We start from the raw sequence: 23925 nt of genomic DNA, 5'->3' as shown, positions 1-23925 counted from the left end.
TGGGAGAAATCGGAGTGACGGCGACAATAAAAAATAGAAACATGCAATAGATATGAGTGACAAAGTAATTTATGAACTTGATTACTGGAATTATATTCAATTTATTTTCTAAAGGTAGAGTAAAAACGATCCAAAAAGGCGGGAAAATAATAAGTGATATAAGAAGAAAGAAAAATTTCATTCTACTCCATTTCAGATTACCAAGCCACAAATCAGTAAAATATTTTTGGACATGAGGATGGGAAATAACCTAAAGATCATCTTTTTTAAAAATACGTTTTTTTGACCAGTTTCTATAAGAAATTCGAAAAACGTAACTCCATGACTATTTGAAGCTTTCATTAGTTTGTCTTCCAGTCCCATTCCAGAAATTATTGAAAACAAATCTATTGCTAAATTTTGGCATTCTAATTCGATATTCAGTAGATCATTTGTGACTTCTTTTTCTTTATCAGCCAAAATTTGATATTTTTGAGCCAATTTGAGTGCAAATTCAATAGGAACTGGATGAGAAAAAACTAGCTGGCGCAATGGGAATTTATTTGAGTTTTTGTTACAAATCATCAAATCAACGAGAAACTTTTAATATTATTATCAAGTTACTTAACCTTCTTATCTTCACATAGTTCATCAATGTCAACTTTATCGAGTAGATAAATCACAACATCGACAAACCCCGAAGCTGCTGCAAACGCAATAGCAGTTTTTTTATTATTTGTTTTCTCGGTAGTCGAGGCTCCACTTTCTACAAGAACTTTAACCACTTCTATATGTCCATATTTTGCTGCATAGTGAAGAGCAGTCATCCCATCCTTTAAATTATATAATTAGTTCAAATGTCAAAACCTTTGAATGTAAGTTTATTTGAGACCCCTGACCGAGTAGAAAAGCAACCGTGTCATAGTTTCCATTCATGGATGCAAGGTGGAGACAACTTCTTTCTCGGTGATCAACGTAATGTAGTTGAGATATTCGTTCGTTCAGTATAAGACTTACTACTGATGTGTTTCCGCTTTGGACTGCATAATGAAGAGGGATATGATTCTACTTTTGATTTGTTTTTATTACTTGAATTTTGGTTGCTTCTGTTACGTTTATTTGTTTGCTGTTTAAAAGAATTCTAACTACACTTTCATTGCCTGAATAGGCAGCCAAATGTAAAGGTGCAAGTCCAAATTCGTTTTCAAAGTTTTTTACGTGACAACCAGATTTTGTAAATTCGCTTGGAGTTGTCGGGGATACATAGTGTAAAATTTCACTTGTAAACTGACTATTCCCGTTCAGGGAGGCAACATGCAAAGGAGTAAGACCAGTCTGCATAGTAGAATATTACATACTCAAAAACCTTTTTACTTAGAATATTCAAGTCAATGTGGTCTTTGAGTACATTTATTAAATTGGAGTGGCCATTTTTAGCTGCTAAATGAATGGCTGTCATCCCATCCTATTTTAGTATTCAATTCACTATACAGTATCTTCTTGGTCTATTATAGATTCGGCATCGATTAATAACTTGACAATAAATAAATGTCCTTTACTGGATGCCATGTGAAGTGGTGTCCATTCTTTTTTCTACAAAATATATAATCCTATAACTTTGCTCCGAGTTGAAATGATGGTCATTTTATTGAAACAAAGCAATTCTTTCATGACATTAACACTACCCCGCAATGCAGCGATATGAGCACATGTGTTGTGGTTCTATCAGTTTTTATTTAATATAATTTATAAACATTGTCAGATTCCGATATCAATTCGTGCTTTATTTTTAGAAAAAATCGTACAACTTCCTCGTGATCATTTTCGGCGGCCAAGTGCAACGGATTTGAACCATTCTAATTCAAAAAGAAACCAATTTAACCTGGTCTTTTGCATTTAAGTGCGATCCCAGTTCGATTAGTATTTTACATGAATTGATTTGGCCAGACTGTGCCGCTAAATGCAATGGAGTCTTTTTATTCTATAAATTTAATTTAAGCAATTCATTACTACTGAAACTGTCTCCAGAGACGCCTCATATTCTGTAACCATCCACTTGATAAGATTCCGGTTCCCGTATTGTGCTGCGAAATGCAAGGGAGTATGACCGGATTTTGAACGGAAATTTACGTATGCTTTACTATTGAGCAATTCACGGACAATTTTTTCATGACCTTTTTCACACGCTAAATGTATAACTGCTTTTCCATACTAAAAAGTAAATTTGGAATTTAGTACAATGTCTATAACATCCACACGCGCAAAGAATTTTAACAATATTTGTACAATTTTATGGTGCCCTTGTTCACACGCATAAAAAATAGGTGTCCATCCATTCTAAAATATCACAGATAAAAAACATTTGCTTGCAAATTGATAATGGCATGAATATGATGGCAGTCAATGTAATTCAAAATCTTGCTCATAATGTCAGGATTTCCAATCTTTGCACAATAATGTATTGGTGTCTCCAAAGTCTAAATAGAATTTATCAATATAAAAAATACCAGATTTGTACGAATAGAATAATCAGCTCCATTTTCTAAAAGAAGAATGGCCATATTAATTTGAGATTGAACTTCGGGGTCAGAACTTTTATTTAGCTCGCATGCCAAATGTAGTAGTGTCTCCCCGTCCTAAAATTTTGAAAATTGTGATACAATATTTTTAATATTAATTATTTCATTGAACTCTAAAGGTTGAATTGAAGCTTTGATTTTTGAAATAAATTCAGATAAAATTTCATAGCGGCAATATCGAACAGCAACATGTAATGGGGTTTCTCCTTTCTGTGAATAAATTAAATATAAATCTAAACATTGTTTTGGATTTTGTAATCTGCATTTTCTTTTAATAATATTTGGACAATTTTTAAATTATTGTAAACGGAAGCAATATGAAGAGAAGTGTCTCCGTTCTAAATTTTAAATCTCATTATATTAAACCAGATTGACTCCGTTTACGTCGCATCCTGATTTTATTAACATTTCTGTGCATTCTACGTTGTCCACTGTTTTCGCAGAAATGTGTAACGCCGTTTCTTTTATCTATAAGTCAATAAATAATATATACGCCTCCTAAAATTTTAATTGAGGCTCCAAATCCAAGTAAAATTTGAACTACATCTACCATACCATTTTCTACGGCTAAGTGCAAGGCTGTATAGTTGTCCTTATATAAAAGTCACATGATTAACCTTTGTTGTGGAATTAACATCAATTGATTTCCTCAACATTAGTTTTACTATATCTGAATGTCCTTGCCTAGCAGATTCGTGAAGACAAATTTCCCCGACCATTAAAATAATTGGCATGACGATTAACTTTATTTGGCATTTTTAGTAATTCTTCATATTTTAGAAGAAAAGTCACAATTTCTAAATGTCCTTGTTTTCCAGCAATATGAAGGAGATTATCCCCATTCAGAGTTCTTTTAAAAACGCTTGATTTAAATTTATCAATTAGAATTTTAATGATCTCAAAATGTCCTTTTTCTGTAGCAATGTGAAGCGACGATCTATCCATCTAATTAAAATATTAATTAATATATTTTGACTTTGTCGCATATATCTGGATTCGCTCTTAAATGAATAAGGCATTTCAAAAAATTCAAATCGCCATTGCCTGATGCTATATGTAACGGTGTTTCCAAATCGTCCTTTAATTATTTATTTTCTAGCTAACATTTTGAGAATCCAAATTGCAATCAAATTCGTGGAAAATTGGAACTATTTCAACGAATCCAACTCTTGAAGCTATATGTACCGCCGTGTCGCCGTTTTTCTTGTAAATTATATTTTATGTACTACTATGGAATGTATTTTTAGTTGCTCATAATTAAGCGGTAACAATTCTTTACAAACTTTTGTCGATAAAACTTTAATGGCATAAAATAATGGAATATATCCTTTCTAAAAATAGTTTAGAGATTAGAAACCTTATCCTGTGTGATGAAATCAATTTTCTTAGAAACTTTTGCCAACAATTTATAAGAATTGTTTGCATTAGTAGTAAATTGACAAGCTAAATGCAGTGCAAGTTGTCCATTCTATGTAAGAACGTTAATATTTACATCGTCAGTCATCGATACATCAACTTTCTTGGATAAAATTAATTTTGTAAATTCATCTGTGGCAGAAATGGCAGCGTAATGTAGAGCAGTACGACTTTCCTACAAATTTAAAAACAATACTTTGCATCTGAGGTTTAGATCTGCGTTTTTTTCCACAAGTTTTTCCGCAATCAAATGCTTGTTTTCTTTGATTGCATACATCAGAGGAGTTAGACCAGTATACTAGTGTTTATAATATCTTTCTAAATACAGTTTCTCTGCAATTTATTTCACTGTGGTCAAATTTATTTGTCGTTCGCAAAATGTGTTCTATCAGACTCCAGTTTTTTTGTTTAATCAAATAAAAAATGGATGGCTCAAAATTAGAAAATTCGTTGGAATTTTCTGCCATTGCGTTCATTAAAATAATTTTTACTATTTATTCCTGTATTGGATTTAATATTTTTTATTACAATGGGTTAATTATTATTATTGATATCTATTCATATATCTAAAAAATAATGGATATATTATAATGAAATTCTGCTATAGAATAACTCTCAAACCTTTTGTTTAGAAAATCTTAAACGAATGCTTGCTATTAATTCATACTAATTTGATAAATATTTTTTTAGAGATCGAGGTTACAAAATTCCAATAAACATTTTTAAAGCAGCCTTAACTAGTTTTCTGAAAAGTGTAAATTTTTTTATTTCGTTTTATTGAAACTATATATTTTTAAAAATACAAATTAAATTTCAAGCCACTTTAAGAAGTGCATTAGCAATTAACTTTTTTACAGTATCTGCCTTTTAATACCTAATATTACTTTCGTCAGAATAAATGACTTCTTTTAAATAATCTGACTCATTATTTTAGATAGAAATATTCCTGCAACTCTATCCTGCACCATGTCATATAAAATTTATTTTTCTTGAACCTCGCGATTTTTGCTCGGTTTCCAAAATTATTTCGACCATCTTAAGTGGTATAAAAATTTAGTTTTCTATCAACGTCTTTTTAAAAAGACGTTTCGGTATCGAGTGCTTAAACAGGAGTCTTATTTAAGAGTTCCCTTCAATCTATAGAAAGAGAAAAGAGATCTCCAAGCTGTTCATTGAAAACAAAGATCCCTTAAGTCTTGAGTTAACCTTCTATGGCTGAAGGATTAAGTAAAAGAAAGTTTATTAAAATATCAAGTCAGTGAACATTATTTTTAGTCAAAAGTTCGAGACAACTAATTAATCTTCTTAAATATGTGACACAATTGATTCTGCAATTTCCTGAAATTGACGTCAAATTTGAATTACTTTTCATAAAAATGGCGCATAATTATTTTAGACAAGCATGGAGCAGTCATCTAAATCAGTTATAAAAGAAGCCTATCTAAACGACCTCATATCAGCCTTATTTATTCCAGAAAAAGAGTATGTAGATTCTATGTACATGAATACGTTTTTGGCTACTTTCCGGACTTTCATAAGCCCCGAAGAATTGGCAGAGTCACTATTCAGTAGGTTTTAAAATATCTGTAATGTCTTTAAGATCTGAGTTTCTACAACAAGAAATGCCATCCCTTTCTGCGGAAATTGATAAGTGTTAAGTTTTTATAGAATTTCTTAGAAAAATGTCAACTTTTATACACTCTTGGATCAAAATGTACCCGAATGACTTTTATGAAATGGAAAAAAATTGTTTTAATTTGTTTATCAATAAACTATCCAAAAAACTTAACGAGAATACAAGATTTACTATTTTGAAAATATTCAAAAAAATTTCGGCCACTAAAAAAACTGGTTTTTTAACAGAGATATGATTAGACAATATCTCCGACCTAACTTCATACTGTCATCTATGCAATCAATGGGAAATAGAATTTTTCAGATTTGGAAGTGAAAAGTATTTTGCTGAACAACTCACCATACGAGATGCTGTTGTTTAGCAATACAATAATGCTTTAGTACCTTTTCTCGAATATTCTTCCACATGATTTTTTGGATAAATCTTGTTCTACTAATAAAAAGTCTTCGATATACCAACTAGCTCAGCAATATAATCTGATCGGAAATATTGTCCAGAGCACAATTTTATCAAACATTTCCCTCGAAGTCCAGGAAAGAAGCAAACTCATCGAAAAATGGATAAAAATATGTCACCATTTAAGAGAAATGAAAAATTTTTCTTCCCTGTGTGCCATAATTACATCTCTTCAAAATACGTCAATTTCTCGTTTGACGCACACGTGGAAATTTGTTAGCAAGTATCACGCGTTTTATAATTCATCAGAGAAACCATGCTGGTGTACTATTATCTTCTTGAAATTACATCCTTCGAGAATAACTACACGAAGATGAGGGAAATTATATACTCGGCAATAATTATTTTCATAATTCATAGGAAGCAACTGCTAAAATTGGAGTGGAAAGATCAAAACATAAAAACTTGAAAGTATTCTTTAGTTGTGATATTTATAGGTTTCAAATGTTAATATTTTTACAATTAAGTAACTTTTAGAAAATAAATTATGGCACGATTCCTTATATTGGGATTTTTCTCAAAGACTTGGAGATGATTAACTCTGCGTTTGAAGATAAAATTGACGGAAAAATAAATTTTGAGAAATGTAAGAAAAATTTTCAGGTCATAATTGAAATTAAACTGATGCAAACTGTTTCAAAAAACTACCATGTCGAGTTTAGAAATGAATTTTCAGTAAAATTGATGAGATTAAATATTCTCTCCTCAATTCAGAGGTTTGAAAAAGTAATTTAAACTTAGTTTTGAAAACTCGATCATGATCCAGCCCAAACCCGGAACTTTTGAGTATTTTTTAAATATAAATTATTTAGTCGTCGTACTGGTTTGAGTCTTACTGAATTCAAAAACTTGGTACTGTTAAGTATTGTTAAATTAGAAAAAGAAATCATCTAATATTTCATGCATAAGTGCATGTGAGCGAGTCGACAGCAAATATCAATTATCAGTCATTATTGGTCACAGTGTGGAGCATTATATGCTGAAACAGTACAAAGACAAAAAGAGCATTTTGGAAAACGTTCAGTCTTGCAATACATTTTTGATAGGTTAATGGAAACGTCACTTTGGAATCATTTTTAAAATATTTGATTACAAAATTGACTAAAAACGAACCAAAACATAGTAAACTATCTCTATTTTTGTTAAATGAAATTGATAATCAAGGTTATTTGTTTTCCAAAATATTATCAGAAATGAAGATAATTAATATGCACGTCACCATTGGATATTTAATTGATGGAATCGACCCAAATATTGGTCTCATGTTGGGAGTTAGTAAAAGAAAAGACAGTCACTGCTAAATGAAATTTTAGGCTCTATTGGCCGTATAAGTTCAATTGTATAATATTTATTTTCATTTATTTATTTGTGTTTCTATATAGTATAATTCTGGCATAATTTTCTTGATAGATAAATTTTCGTCACAGAAGACAATCCTTAGATACTACAGGCAATAAAAGTCTCGTGTTTTTCATTAAGAATGACTTCAAATCAAATCAAAATTTATTCCAAAGACCACCGTTAACCAAAAAAACTAACTAGGTGATCCCGACGAATTTGATCATTGCTCTCAGCTTCGCTCTGTGCTGCTCTCTTGAGCCCACACAAGATCGTTGAGGGCGGATCGTTCCTTTATACCATTGATGCCCTTTTGTATTCTTCTCAATGAGAGTTTCGAAAGGGATTGGTGGTTTGATAGCTTCACCTGTATACCACCTTTCGGTAAGTGTGAAAGCTCTTTTCTGGGTTGCGGAGATTTTACTTGATTTAATATTAAAGAATAACTATGGAATATCTGAATTTATTTTATAATTATTTTTACTGGTAAGCCTACTAAATACTTTAATTCTAAATAAATTCTAAATAACATCCTTCGATCCTTGTGGTCGTAACCCTAACCCTTCTTGTTTTCCTCCCTTTTCATGTCATTTGGGGATGATTTATTAATATCAAATGACATCGGATGTTTTTATGTACTCTGATACTTTTTATCTGTACAACAATATTCGCAATATAACCTGAGTTGCCTCTGTATATATTGCTACATTTTACTTGTTTCTAGCATGGTTAGCCAGTTCCTAACTTTGAGTGGATCTTTGCTATATTCACACCTATTAAACATGTACAGTTCTTCTTAGGAGAAGACTTGTCAATCTGAATCCCTAGAACACTTTAGTGAGGAGGAAACATGTGAAGTGTGACAGGCAAATTTGTCCCAATAGCATAAAAAGTTGATATTATTTTTAAGTGTGAATTAATTTTCACAATTATATTTTCCACACACTTATTCGAACTCGATTTCGTTTGTGTATCAAATTTCTAAAATCCGTTTGTTGTGTTTGCTAGAACATTCTTTGTTTTAATAAAAAATATATTAGAAAATCAAATCTCTGATATTTTTAATTTTGTCTTGTTCAATCATTTCGTGGTATTCCTTCACAGAAACATTGTAGTGTATTTGTCTGATATGCCTGTGCAAATTACCACTCTGAGAAAAAGTTGCTAGACATAAATAGCATTTAAATGGCTTGACTGTAATGTGAACATATTTGTGCTTGTATCTGGCGCTGAAAGTAGTGAAGCGTTTTCCGCATTTCAAACACAAAAAAGGATTTTTTGTTTCGTGTAAAATTTGTTTATGAACCATCATATCTTGGTTTGTTTCGATAAGTTCTTCGCAAAAATTACATTTTTTTTGCAGCTCGGATTTTGAACCTTCCTTCCGAATAACCTTTGATGGTGGTATAAAAAATTTCAAGTTTGATATACCCGAGTCGCCATTATACAAATCTCCGCATAATTTCTTTCCGCATTGTTGCATCATGTACTAGCGTTTGATACGGTTTTATAGCAGTCATAGGCGGTTATTTTAATTGAATAATTGAATAAATTTTATACACATTTAGACCATTAGCTTATTTGAGACCAGTCTTAGCTGCAGTAGAATCACAGGAAAGCCCGATTTGTAATGTTTTGTGATAATGAACGAAATCACAATTGGAGTCTGAAAATCGCGTTATATTCTTTGATTCTTTAAATTTATTTTGATCGGTAATAAAGATTATATCCAAAATTAAGACTGAGGTTGAATCGAAAATATATAGAATCAAGAAATGTAAATATTGATGGAACATGTTATTCATCGATTTTAAATTTAAAGCAAAAAAGGGCGTTTGAATTAAATTGAATTTTTGTCGTAAATCATTAAATTATGCAATTATGCGCATTCTAAAATTCTGCATTCATTAATTCATTCATTAATTATACAAAAAATTATCATTAAAATCCAATATCTGAATAAATTTATAGATATTTTGCAAAAGTGTTAAAAGATTAATCGAAGGGAGGGCCAGCAGCCTGGCGGATCCCCAAACTGTTTCCCCGGAAAAAGCCAGTCAACCTTCCGAGGATCGTGAGTGCGCATGAAGATTTTCGCCCCGAGCTTCCGGAGGAACTTTTCTGTCTTTGCACCAAGAGAACCGACATCTCCACCGCTATCGGCATCACGAAAAACTCATCCAAAAGGGCAGAATATTTAGTTAGCTTTAAATCTTCAGCCTTCTTAGCAGCAGATTTAGCCTCCGAGACACACGAAGTTAGATGTGAGACATTTATAGATATCAACATTCCACTTCAAGAATGATTTACGACCTCCTTATCCGCACTTGCACTCAGAACATATGCAATTCCCCCTTCGACGACATGGGTTGGAGACAGGCAACCCTCCCGTTGTCTTTTGGAGGGCTCGGCATCCGCTCATGTTCCGACCTATCGTTACCTGCTTTCCTTTCTTCCGTCTCCGCGAGCCACACACTTGTTATGGAAATTCTACGCTCCTTTTCTGAATTTTCCTTGGACACAAATGTGGCTCATTTCAGCGAAGTCTGGAGGGAACAAGGTCTTGACTTTCCGGAAAATCAGATGTCTCAACGAGCCTGGGATCGAATTAGATGCAAGCAAACTTTCAATCTGCTGCTCGAGTCGTCCAACCAGCACCGCCGCGCTTGCCTTCTGTCGGCAGCATCCCCGGCTAGCGGAGCTTGGCTTTGTGCATTCCCGAACGCCCCATCTGGCACTCTCCTTGACGATGAACCGGTAAGGATCGGAGTCTCTCTGCGACTCGGACTAAGGCAATGTGTCCCGCACACGTGCCGCTGTGGCTGCACTGTTGACCCTTTCGGTCTGCAGCAGTTATCGTGCAAGAGGAGTGCCGGACGTTTCCCGAGGCACTCTGCTATGAATGACATCATACGGAGGGCCCTCGACTCGGCGGGATTTCCTTCGGTCCTCGAACCACCGGGTCTTGACCGCGGCGACGGGAAACGTCCTGACGGGATGACCCTTTTCCCCTTTGAAGGCGGAAAGGGCCTCGTATGGGATGCAACCTGCTGGGACACCTTTTCTGCTTCTCACTTAACTTCGTGTGCTCTGGAGGCTAAATCTGCAGCTAAGAAGGCTGAAGATTTAAAGCTATCAAAATATTCTGCCCTCTCGAAAGAGTTTTCCGTGGTGCCGATCGCGGCGGAGACGTAGGGTGCTCTCGGTCCAAAAACTGAAAAGTTCCTTCGCAAGCTCGGAGCCAAAATCTCAATGCGCACCCTGGGGAGGCGGACTGGCTAATGCAACGGTTCTCGATCGCCATTATCCGGGGAAACAGTTTGGCAATCCGCCAGGCTACAATCTATCATAAACATAATACTTAGATTTCGGATTATCCATATTTATTATTCAAACGCCCTTTTTTGCTTTAAATTTAAAATCTGCAGGATACCCAGCCGTACTTGAACCGGTCGGGCTTGGAGATGGAAAACGTCCTGATGGGATCACAATTTTCCCATTTGAAGAGGGGAAACCCCTGGGACGCAACCTGTGTGGACACTCTCTGCCCGTCCAACATTGCCGGGAGGACAGACTGTATGCCGCGAAAAAACGATGAGGGCAAAGGAGAGAAAATATGAAGCGCTGCGAGATCGATTCGTGTTCTGTCCGATTGTGGTCGAGACAACTGGAGGAATAAGTGGGAAATCGCTTCCTAAAGAAGCTTGGACGCTTAGCCACATTAAAAAGCCACGACACACGTGAGACCCGGTGGCTTCTCCAGTTGATCTCCGTTGCTATCGTGAGAGGCAACGTCAATTATGTTGGCGGGGTCCACTTCGCATAGATGGCTTTGTTAACTTCTAATCTAATTATTTGCGTTTTATACATTGACAAAAAAAATTTTAAATCGATAAATATTATATATTTGAAAAGTCCAGATAAAATTGATTTTTAATTATTGCGTCTGCTTTCAGTCGATTCTCCTCCTCTTCGAGCCCGAGCAAGTGTCTTCGACGGGTACACTTATCCATTTTACAAGGCAGGCCACTTTTTGGTTGTTTTCGAGTCCTATTTAATTGCATGATTCGCCGCTGTAGAAGTTTATACTCCGGGCGCATGCTTTCCAATGTTCTCTTGATCACGATTGACTGGATATAAGCTCGCGTAGATTCCTGGACTTGTAAGGAGTTCTGGTAGTGTTTATAGAATCTGGATGTTATTCCATCCCACGTAATAACCAACGGTATGACATTCACCCTTGCATTATGGATTACCTTCAATTCGTTCGTCAAAAGGTCATATTTATGTAATTTCTCTACTTCTACATGCTTCAAGGATTGCTGAGAAGTAATCCCAATTTCGATGAGCGTAATAATATTCCAAACTTTGTCGTAGACAAAAATGTCCGGTTTATTATTACTGATTGCAGTATCCGTCTTGATGGTCGTGTCCACACGTATTTCGATCACCTAATTAGAGACAGTCGACTGAACTGAGTGGGTCTTTAACTTCCGAGACTATTTTATTCCATATTTTCGGCAGATGTGCAGGTGCATGCACCTTACAACCTCATTGTGGCGACGTAGGTAATCACTGTTCAACATTCTGCCACATCTTGTGGCAAGATGATCCACAGTCTTTTTGGCGGCGTTGCAATGGTTGCAACAACTACCACCGTTGTCAAAGAATAAGTTGCGGTCCTGAACCATGCACAGCATTCGCTCCGACCTTGGAGAGTTGTTCCCATGAGATAACCACCAGGACGATTCTTTCAGATCCACGTCCAAATCATCATAGCAATTAAACAAAATCGAGTGAAGTGGCTTTTTTTGTATTTGTTCAAGTAAGTGCTTTCCTTGCAAATACTTCAGAACATTCACTTGATAGTGGCCATATGAGTTTTCTTGAATCTGACGGCTTTCAGGATTCCTTCTCTCCTCAAACAATAGGAAGCCTTCATCTCAATGTCCTTGAGGAATTCAAGAAGCATTCGCTCGCTTTTATGCACCACAGAAACCAATCCTCTTCCTAGTCGGTCTCTTGAAAGATAAAGTCTATGTTTGTTTCCAGGTTTCATGTGTATTTGGTGGCGTATCAAAATCTTGCGCACATTCTTGTCGATATTCTCAAATTCCTATGGTTCGATATCAATGAGCCCGATGTAGTAATTATACAACGATAATGCATGCTCATTGACAGCCTTGAAAAAATTTGCAGAATTTAGCTTCGATTTTGCCAGGCTATTAATTCTCTCCTCGATTGCATCCGATATTGAGTTCATCGTGTCATTCTTCAAAACTCTGCTATCTTTGTCTTCCAATACTTCAAGGTAGCGATAGCCATCAATCCCGTCAAGCAGCTTACCTTTGCTATTCAACCCTTCAAGATTAGTTGCAGACTTTTCAACGTTTTGCTCCAATCCGGCAGTTCGGCCATCATTCTCATTACAGTGTCTTCCTTCCGAGCAAACAATTTTAGGTCGTCCATAAACAACAAGTGGTTCGTTGATTATACCCGAGGACTATTGCCAGACTTTTCCACTAGCACATTTGGGAATTTCGCATTCAATATTCTACTCAGGGGGTCCAGGACAAGAACAAAGATTTGCGGCGATAAAGAATCACCCTGCAAGATCCCTCTCTCCATTTTCACTTCACCAATCTCTTTTTGATTAAATCTCAGCTTGATCTTCCATTTCGTGACAATTGCCTTGATAAAATCCACAATCCAATGGGGGAGGCCTGAGTTATCGAAGACTTGATACAGAAACTCGTGATCGACAAAGTCAAAAGCCTTCTTTACATCAATCCAGGCAAAAGGCAAATTATTCCCATTTTGTTGATGGATACATTGGTTGAGCAGTGCCTGCTCTTTGGCTCCTTGGCACATTCTTCTCGTCCCCGATTGATTGTCGCTGATCAAATTGTATGCTTCAATGTAGTCCGTCAATTTTCTGTTCACACATTTTGTTACAAGTTTCTATAGATTTGACATGCAAGTAATCGGCCTCAGGTCCTTGGGTGAGTCACAAATTTCTTTTTTTGAAATAAGATGGGTAATTCCTGTGTAGAACCACTCATAAGGTGTGTACTTTCCATATATGATATCCGCGACGTTCTTACAGAGGTCATCGTGGACCGCAGTGAACTTTTTCAAAAAAAAAGTTGTATATGCCATCGCATCCACAGGCCCTCCAATTTGGCAGCTGGTTAATGATCTCAATAATTGTGTCTTTTTCAAAATCAGCAATTGTGTCCTCGGCACCAGTCACCCGGTTATCCAATAAAATCGAGTCCCCCACGGACTCATGTTTTACCCAAACACTCTCCCAGAATTAGAGACACTGACTCTGGTCAAACATAAACTGTGTATTCTTCTTTTTCTCAGTCAAGTTTCTGTAAAATTGCCTTCGGTTAAGTTCAAAACACATATTGTCCCTCCGGAATTTTTCTTTGCTTCATGGGTTGCCAATTTTTTTCAACAATCTTTACCTCATCCTGGATGCAAGTGACAATTCTAAATAAATCTCCTTTTTTGGCCTTCCGGTATCCATATTTGCTCAAGATGTCTCTCAATCCTTCACTGAATGATTTTCTCGTTTTGTCATTATTACTTAGTGGTGTTACCAAGTCGAGTTCCTTCCTAAGCTTGTCAAGATTTGCGTTCATAATTCCAAAAAATCGATGAATAACATGTTCCATCAATATTTACATTTCTTGATTCTATATATATCCAATAATACGGCGATTTAAGATATACATCTAAATTCGAAGACGTCGCTTTGCGATTAATATATAAAATCTGTCCAAAAGATGCTTGCTCTACCAAACAAAAACATTTGCAACAAAAATATATTATTTATAGAGTTCTTGACGGTAACAACAAATCGATCAACATATACTATTAAGAAAATCCTCGTTGTCTTGAATCATTTCCAACTACACACATAGCTGGACGCCTCACAACTTTCCTGGCGTATGACACCATAGTTATCACATATACTAAGGTACATCAACAGTGAATTTTTCAATTCATTAGAATTAATTGCCTTCTTTCACAATCCATCAATTTGTATAAACTCAAAATTATCTTCAAAAAAAATTTGAGCCAAATGAAAAAATCACTTAAAAAATCTTTCCTGCAGGCCGACTTCCCTTCTATTTAAAAAATCATCGAAAGATTCATTTTAAAGGATTCTGTGCATTTTGCCAATCTCTCGAAACCCAGCATAAATGGCCCTTTTAGAGTTTCAACTAGGGCAAATTTATCTACTCTAATCTATTACTTTGCTTCCCGGTTTATAGTCTCTTCCGAAGAACTATTTTAAGGTCGATTGATATGAACAAGCTATTTAATCGAACTCTGCTTTTCTCACTCACTGTAGTAAACTCGGCCGCAACGAATTCATTGAAAAAAATTATTTTCATTATTTCACAACGGAGTTTCCTATGCTTCGAAAAAGTTGCTGTCAAAAAACGTTATAATATCAAGCGACATTATGAAACTCGTCATTACGAAAAATTCAAAGTTTTCAGGAAAATCTCGCTTAAAGGAAATTAAGAACCTCGAACAAAATTACAGAAAGCAAACAACATTTTTTAATAATTTGAAATGTAAAAGGATGATATCACACGTACAAATTACAAAATTTTAAAGATAATTGCGAAATGAATGAAACCATTTCAGATGGAGAATTTATAAAAGAATGCTTAATGGCAGTAGCTGAAAATCTATTCCCTACAAAAAAACATTTTTGAATCTATCTGTTTATCTCCAAGAACGGTGAAAAGAAGATTAGAAGAAATGTCATTCGATTTAGATCTCTCTATAAAAAAATACTTTTCTTTCGCATTGGATACTAGTACTGAAAGAAGAGATACTTCTTAACTTGTCGTATTTGTTCGAGAGATAACTAAAACATTCCAAACTTTTGAAGAATTTATCAAAATTTTTTTGAGGAAAAGAATTATGATGCTTCACATTTCCGAAATAGCATTAATATTTCCAAATTGGCATTTTTGGTAGACATAACATCACATCTAAATGACTTAAATTTGAAACTGCAGGGAAGTAATGAATTTATAACCAAATGTATGCCGAAATCACTGCTTTTGAAAATAAATTGAAGTTGTGAGAATCACAGCTACAAAAAAGAAATATGACGCATTTTGTGAATTTTCTTTCTACGAATCCGACTGATGTTCCGGAATATGCAAACATAGTTATGGAATTGATATCAGAATTTTCATCACGTTTTATGGATTTAAGAGTAAAATGCTTATATATAATTTTGTAGGTGTTGAAATTGAGACAGTACCAGGTTGATATCAAATGGAATTACTTGAAATTCAATGCGATACTCAAAATATTTTTCTGAATTAGATATTTGGAGCTTCTACAAAAATTTTGTATGTGTCAAAAAATATCCACAATTAACCGACAATGCTAAGAAAATGTCTTGTATATTTGGAAGCACATTTTTATGTGAACAGTTATTCTCCAAAATGAATAATGTAAAAAATTGTCTGAGAACGAGAATGACCGATTCACTTCTTAACGATATATTACGTTTAGCAACTAGTACGATTAATGACTAAAATAAATTCACTTCTTTATAATCATTTTTAACAAAGGAAACACAATGTTTCTTTCCCTGGGGATCGTCGAATACAAAAAAATAACAAATCTGACTAGGGTCGTGAAATAACTGCCATTAAAAATTACTTATTTCTAAAAATTAGCCCGAAAAGTAAGGTGTCTCCAGGCTGGGGTCTGGGCCAAACCGGGGTCGGACTTTACTTAAAATTCCTTTCGAAATTCTGATTCTTCGATTTTTGATGGTTAGAATAAATAAATTCCAAAAATTCTTTTGTGAATATCGAAGAAGCATTAAAGATACCTAAAAAAATTAAAAGCATTTTTTATTAAAAAGAAAATTTCGATACAAATTTGCCTGAGCTGAATGCCGTCATAGGTCATATGCTGAGTCAATATTTTTTGTCGGTCATAAAAGATGACAAAAAAGAGAGGATTTATTATACTAAAAAGGACAATTAATGTACTTAATTTTATAAAAATGGATAAATAATTAGGTTTTAATATTCGGATATCTGACCTAATTAAATCGTTTAAATTACATATTAGCGCTCAATTCTTTACTAAATGTTTTTGACAAGTAATAACACAACTCTTATAATTCAGCATTAGAAAATGTCCGAGGGAGAGGAATAGTAGTGGCATCTACATTTTTTTATTTGAGTATTATGTATACACAGAGAGTCAATCTAAATTTGGTTGTTGCAGGAATTAGAGCTGTTGAAAAATATGGCACAAAGAAGGTAAATAACCATATATGATTTCAAGAAACTGTTTGTTTGGACTACTGGAGAACGAGGAGGCGCTTTGATGTCGTTTTATATAGGATACGCTCTGACCCAAATTCTTGGTGGAGTGTTGGCTAAAAAATATGGCCAAAAATTAATTCTTACAATCTCGATCATAATATCAACTGCAATGTGTGTTGTTTCCCCAGTGGCAATTGAACACTCTGTTTATGCCCTGATAGGTGTGAGAATAATCATGGGACTTGTACAGGTCTAAAATGTTTTGATAGTTTTTAGGCATGCATTTTTCCTGCAATCTTTCTCATTATTGTGAACTGGTTTCCGGACAATTATCGAAGCACAGCCAGTGGGATGATCATACCAGGCATTTTTGATTGATAATATTCAGGGATCAATTTTGGTTCTATTTTATCTTATTCGGTTGTTTCTGGGGTGGCAAAAAACGAGTATTCATGGACTGCTTCCTTTTATATTTTTGGCATATTTTTAGTTAATTTTATTTTCAGGAGGTTTAGCAACTCTTTATTTAATATTTTTTCTTGTCTTTTTTACCGACTCTCCAAAGGATAACAAATGGATCACTTCAGAAGAAAAAAAATTTTTGGAAGAAAACGTTACCGTAAAAACTTCCAAGACTATTAAGGAAAAATTTTGATTTTATTTTTAGGACTTCGCGTGGCGTCAAGCACTGACCTCAAAAGTATTTTTATCCTTAATATTTGCGCATTCTGCGGGGACATATAGCTTGTTTTTTATTATTAGTTATATTCCGTGGATAATCAACGGGTTGTATAATATCACGTAAAAAATGTATTTTTGAATAAATAATAAATTGCAAAAGGGAATTACATTTTTCGTTCCAATCTTTATTTGGCTTGGAGGATTTGTTTCATGCTATTTATCTGACGTTCTTGTCCGAAGGGAGGTAATGGGGAAATTAAAGTTGAGAAAACTGCTTCATTTTCTTGGTTTCTATTAAACATAAATTATATTAATCAGGACAGATTCCAGTAAGCATCTTCATGTTGTGTGCCACTTTAACATCTAATAAATTTGGAGGGATTACGTGCATTATGATCGCTTGTTTTTTTCTAGGAGTATCTCTTTCTGGGGCTTTGCCAACTATTGTCGACATTGGACCAGATTATAGCAGTATATTGATTGGTATTGCAAACACACTGGGGTCTATTTTTGGAATCATTGCAATCGTTTCTACACCTGAGATCGTGACATCGAGAGTTTGATCAAATAATATTTTTAGCATGATTTTAATCAATGGGCGAGTGCTTTTAGCATAATGCTTGTACTCCATCTCGTATCCGTCTTGTTGTTTACAGTTTTTGCACAAATTGAAATTCAGACATGGGCACAATCTGAATCAGTTTCCCAACAATAACTCAAATTTAATCTTTACTTGTTCTCTAAAACTTATTTCTAACAAATTTAATTCTCTTTCATCCGTTTTTTCACAAGAAATAATTTTTTCAAATTCTTTCTTAATTTGTTTTACTATGTCTGTATTATATTAATCACTTTCTAAAAATATTTTAATTTAATTTTCCTAGCCGCAAATTAAACTTCCCACTTGCAAAACCGATTTTCATGACCGCAAATTAATTTTCTTGATTGCAAAATTGACTTTCCTTAACCGCAAAAATCATTTCTTACTTGCAGAAATGAGTTTACTGACCGCAAATTAAATTTCCTACATGCAAAATAGAGTTGTAAATGGGATAGTCAGATTAGTGACTAAAATAAATTCACTTCTTTATAATCATTTTTAACAAATAGATCTGCAAGCGTTGCCCCGGAACGGTTCGTTCCAAACAAAACAGATAGTTTATGCGTCACCGTTCACGATTGCAAACGAAACGAGATCCTCCGTCTCAGCCAAGAGGATTCTTGTATATCGTTATTTTTGCGACCGATAAGGATTTTTTTTGTTTGGCCCGAATCGCATACAAAAATAAAATTTTGGCGCGCGGAGATAAAAATCCTGCCGACCTCTGAATTAGACCATTGATGGGGTGCCGGCAGACATTCCGCAAAAAGTAGATAACTCCAGTTCTCAGAAATGCACATCAACTACAAATCCACGACAAAGGGAAATGTTATTGTGAGCAAATATTTGAGTGTTCCAATTAAATTTAGATTATCTGCGGTTAAAGACATGCATGGACGTGTACGGATCACTAAGCATTCAATTTTGTAGATCATTTTACAAATCACATTAACACAGTTATCCTCCGGTTTTTATTCAATAGTTTGTAGAGAATATTATATCAAACATCCATTTCGATAATATTGGATAATATATTGATTGGTTATGCAACGTCGGTATAATAAAAAGGCGGAAATAATACGCACTTCAATTCAAGTAGTGCTGTAAGTATCGTTAAACAATCCCAATTATTTGTTGTATTTATCCTTCTAGACCGTCATGGTAAACAAACAAGACGTTTCCACAAGTATGCCTGTTTCATTAGTTTCCCCATCGAATATATATAATCAATACGATCTGCTAATTGAGTTAATTACAAACACTGATAGATAAAAATACAACAAAATTACAGAAAATCAAACAACTAAACTTAATCAGTCTCGACAGACATGCAGCTGCAGCACAACGGAGAAAGAAACTTGAAGAGGACCGGATGGTGCCACTTCTATCTGACTATTCAAGATTAAAACACTCAATAAAATTAAAGGAAAAACTTGTCTTCCCAAGAACCGACCCACATCAACCAGCAAAATGGTTTTCGGCAGCAGCACTCCCCGGTTCGACAAAGCCACGCCCACATCTCGCCCTCGACAGCCAAGACTGCAGAGTTATATTTCCGAGTGCATGCTGTAGGCACTACTAAGGACCACAATCTTATGAAATCCATCAGCCCTGTTATTCGGAATAATGTTGACGAATCCGATTGTCATTTTGTGCAATCCAAGAGTGAGTGTGTAAATTAAACAAGGCGATTCATCAATAAGCGAGGACGAATTACCTCAGCACGACACTGCCGAAGCCTTGTCGAACAAGACAGACTCGGGAGTGGAGGCCGGGTTGAATAAGGAAGAGACACAATATGAGGAGATTGGGGAGGCGGTCTATAAAACCAGCGTCCTTGAATTGGAGAGACAGGAAAGAAGGAGGGTAGTTTAGCACTTGATTGCAGAGGGTTGAAGACGTGATGGCTAAAATTCGAAAATCTGCCAAAGACCTACCAATCGAGAGGGAGGAAGAAATTAGTTTCTCTACAAATCAAGCATAGTTATTATTGTTAGTTTTCATAATTTGCTGATTTAATACTTTTGTTGCTCACAATTTGTATCCTCCACTTGCAATAGAGAGAGATCGATTTTTGAAAAATAAGTTAATCGGCAAAGTAATCTCTATTCCAGTGGTTCCCAACCTTAAGGTGCTCGCGGAACCCTTTTGGGCTAATTTATTTTTTGCGGAACCCCTCCAATTCAATTATTATAATTTCACTAAAACATAATAGTAATAACCAGAAACAATTTTAATGTGAACATTGAGATAGCATCTTCCAAAGCTTCACTCAATGAAAAGGAATATTCTCTCGACACCAGAGTATGACGGTGAAGAATGCAATGACTACTAGTACAATTGGGAGCCATTTGTTTTATCCCTGGTACAGCTCCATCGCTACAAACATCCACACATTTATGTTTTTTGCAAAAAATATTTTTTAATAGTGTTGAAATATTTCCCCAGTAAATATTTCCAACGTTTCGCACATTAACATATCTTCTTCAATAATATCGTCAAAGGGTATCGAACGAAAACCAATAAAACTGCCAACCTTCAACATCAGTAGATTCATCAATTTGAATAGCGAACCATTCGAATTATTCAAACGAATTAGTAACTGTGTTTCAATATTTTCCGAAAGTTCCTGAATCGCCTTGAAATAGTATTATTTGACAAAGGAACAAGATCCAGTTTCTTAGACATTTGTTCGCCATAAATACACTCGATGATTTTTTTGAACATGGCTTTATAAGATTTTCGGCAATTGTATGTGCCTCTCCACAACGTGCTACAAGATAAATCACCTGTTTGATTAAAATAATTATATACTTCATAAGATGTTCTGGTCGATTTTAAATTGTCTTCTTTCGCAAAATTGGACATTTCCAACTTGCACCTTGTAGATGCATTTAATTTGTTTTGAAAAAAAGGAATATCTTTTATCCTTTAAATGAGGATGCTTCATCAATAAATGTCTTGATAGTTTGGCAGGAACAAGAGATGTGTTAGGCATTATATGATGGCATATTACACATTCTGCCGTATGTGGTAAATCAGATCCATTCTGAGAAAACCCATATGAGAGGTAGCTTTCATCATATTTTCTTTTCTAAAATTATAATTATAAAAAACCTTTTTTGAATATTTTTGGGAATCTCTTATGCAATTATTGTTCAGTGATAATTTCAAATCCAACGTTCATTTTAGTAGATTTTATTTTTAGACTATGTATGTAAAGCAGAAGAACTGATGGCGATCCAGTTTCCACTCACTATTGCTTGGGACACGTTCTGGAGGAGCCATCTCGTCTCCAGAGGATTGTGTGTTCTCAGGGTCTTGAGACGTCCAACCAACTAACTCAAAAGAGAAACAAGATATAAGCGTGGATGTTTCTCATTAGAAATCTTATAAAATTGACCAACTAACTCAAAAGAGAAACAAGATATAAGCGTGGATGTTTCTCATTAGAAATCTTATAAAATTGACCAACTAACTCAAAAGAGAAACAAGATATAAGCGTGGATGTTTCTCATTAGAAATCTTATAAAATTGACCAACTAACTCAAAAGAGAAACAAGATATAAGCGTGGATGTTTCTCATTAAAAATCTTATAAAATTGACAACTAACTCAAAAGAGAAACAAGATATAAGCGTGGATGTTTCTCATTAGAAATCTTATAAAATTGACCAACTAACTCAAAAGAGAAACAAGATATAAGCGTGGATGTTTCTCATTAAAAATCTTATAAAATTGACCAACTAACTCAAAAGAGAAACAAGATATAAGCGTGGATGTTTCTCATTAAAAATCTTATAAAATTGACCAACTAACTCAAAAGAGAAACAAGATATAAGCGTGGATGTTTCTCATTAGAAATCTTATAAAATTGACCAACTAACTCAAGAGAAACAAGATATAAGCGTGGATGTTTCTCATTAGAAATCTTATAAAATTGACCAACTAACTCAAGAGAAACAAGATATAAGCGTGGATGTTTCTCATTAGAATCTTATAAAATTGACCAACTAACTCAAAAGAGAAACAAGATATAAGCGTGGATGTTTCTCATTAGAAATCTATAAAATTGACCAACTAACTCAAAAGAAAACAAGATATAAGCGTGGATGTTTCTCATTAAAAATCTTATAAAATTGACCAACTAACTCAAAAGAGAAACAGATATAAGCGTGGATGTTTCTCATTAAAATCTTATAAAATTGACCAACTAACTCAAAAGAGAAACAAGATATAAGCGTGGATGTTTCTCATTAGAAATCTTATAAAATTGACCAACTAACTCAAAAGAAACAAGATATAAGCGTGGATGTTTCTCATTAGAAATCTTATAAAATTGACCAACTAACTCAAAAGAGAAACAAGATATAAGCGTGGATGTTTCTCATTAGAATCTTATAAAATTGACCAACTAACTCAAAAGAGAAACAGATATAAGCGTGGATGTTTCTCATTAAAAATCTTATAAAATTGACCAACTAACTCAAAAGAGAAACAATATAAGCGTGGATGTTTCTCATTAAAAATCTTATAAAATTGACCAACTAACTCAAAAGAGAAACAAGATATAAGCGTGGATGTTTCTCATTAAAAATCTTATAAAATTGACCAACTAACTCAAAAGAGAAACAAGATATAAGCGTGGATGTTTAATATATTTTAATAATTAAAAACTATTATTAAATAAATATAATAAATTTCGCGGAACCCCTAAACTGGCTCCGCGGAACCCTGGGGTTTCGCGGACCCCAGGTTGGGAACCACTGCTCTATTCTATTGGTAGTAATGCGTATTTATTTAAATGACAAAATGGATTTAACAAATCAGTCACTCAGCCCTATCCTTCCAATACTAAACACATCAGCCCAGTAGTACCAAACTTTCTTATCATCCGACGACAACTTACTGAACTCAGCCAGCAACTGAGCACGCCCTCTCGAATCAGAATTACCAGTCTCACTCAACCACATGTCAAATGCAGAAATTTTCTTTTTCCTGATTAAAATTAGGCCGACCAGATTACAACCGTTTGGACGGGGGATTCTTCGGGTGGGACTCGCAGGCTCTTCTGACCTTTTCATTAAAATCATCGACACTGGCTGAAGGGTCATCTCTGTCAACCTACTGGAGTCAAACAACACTCAATCTAACTCGGAATGGATTGAATGAACGAGTCGATTTTTCTACAAAACTTTGATCGAACGACTCATCCACCGTCATTTGGGACTGAGATAGAAAGGAGGCTGACATGACGGACTCGTTACGCTCGGGAGACATGCGAGTGTCCTTCTTTGAACAAATGCCTGGTTGAATACGCAATGTTCTGGGGACTACTATTTCCTCCGAATAATCATTTCCAATCGTCGAATTGTTAACCGGGGGAGTCTCTTCTTGACAGGCAGTTATTAAATTGAGAATATTCTCAGCCAACACAGAATGTCCAGTTCTCTCAGCATATTTGAGTGCCAGTGACCCAAATATGCCTCCAAGGGCAGCTGGGCTGGACATGACAGTCTTGACGACATCAAAAGCTCTCCGATCCATCAACTCCTGACAGCAAATCTGCAAATGTGTGAAATGTGGACTTACTGCGACAAGCTGCATTGCGAGTGACTCCTCGTCAATACTCGAATGAGGGAACATATTTGAACGAATTATTGCCTCCTGCCAATGAAATCAACCAAGACCTGCAGTTTGGACTGCTGACTTGCCGGATTGCACAATGGGACACTGAATGGCATCGTCAACACCACTGGCTTGGGGAGAAGGGAAACATATTTGGACTTGGACGAGATGTACCTCACACGCTGAGACTCCTCGTCCACTCCCACGACCCAGTTATTGTCCCCCAGGTGACTCTGGAGAATATCCCCACGACAATCTCACCGAAAGGTCACAGACCTGTCCCCAC

General features: G+C 35.0%; 2 protein-coding genes across 2 annotated transcripts; both read right to left on the bottom strand.

The window, feature by feature from the left end:
- Positions 1 to 599: 599 nt before the first annotated feature.
- LOC115229350 (putative ankyrin repeat protein RF_0381) lies at positions 600 to 8887 on the bottom strand. Its single transcript, XM_029799714.1, has 4 exons — positions 8798 to 8887; positions 4051 to 4149; positions 1993 to 2190; positions 600 to 812 (listed from the first exon to the last, which is right to left on the bottom strand). The coding sequence occupies exons 1-4, from the start codon at positions 8885 to 8887 to the stop codon at positions 600 to 602; spliced, it is 600 nt and encodes a 199-aa protein (XP_029655574.1).
- Positions 8888 to 22837: 13950 nt separating this feature from the next.
- On the bottom strand, positions 22838 to 23657 carry LOC115229349. The gene is made up of 3 exons (XM_029799713.1): positions 23166 to 23657; positions 23041 to 23135; positions 22838 to 23009 (listed from the first exon to the last, which is right to left on the bottom strand). The coding sequence occupies exons 1-3, from the start codon at positions 23655 to 23657 to the stop codon at positions 22838 to 22840; spliced, it is 759 nt and encodes a 252-aa protein (XP_029655573.1).
- Between the last annotated feature and the right edge of the window lie 268 nt (positions 23658 to 23925).

Source organism: Octopus sinensis, unplaced genomic scaffold, assembly GCF_006345805.1.
Source record: "Octopus sinensis unplaced genomic scaffold, ASM634580v1 Contig12488, whole genome shotgun sequence".
NCBI classification, from domain to species: Eukaryota; Metazoa; Mollusca; class Cephalopoda; order Octopoda; family Octopodidae; genus Octopus; species Octopus sinensis.
This window is presented reverse-complemented; position numbering and strand designations above follow the sequence as displayed.

Bases quoted from the DNA above. Each gene is read 5' to 3' on its own strand.
- LOC115229350 (XM_029799714.1), bottom strand. From the start codon at position 8,887: ATGCAACAATGCGGAAAGAAATTATGCGGAGATTTGTATAATGGCGAC. The intron at 4,150-8,797 runs GTTATTCGGAAG...TTAAATTTGTAG, and splicing joins TTTTTATACCACCATCAAAG to GAAAGTCGTACTGCTCTACA. The intron at 813-1,992 runs GTAGTAATGAAT...TATAATTTAAAG, and splicing joins CGTCTCTGGAGACAGTTTCA to GATGGGATGACTGCTCTTCA.
- LOC115229349 (XM_029799713.1), bottom strand. From the start codon at position 23,657: ATGTTCCCTCATTCGAGTATTGACGAGGAGTCACTCGCAATGCAGCTT. The intron at 23,136-23,165 runs GTTAGATTGAGT...TGACTCCAGTAG, and splicing joins GTTCATTCAATCCATTCCGA to GTTGACAGAGATGACCCTTC. The intron at 23,010-23,040 runs GTTGTAATCTGG...AATTTTAATCAG, and splicing joins AAGAATCCCCCGTCCAAACG to GAAAAAGAAAATTTCTGCAT.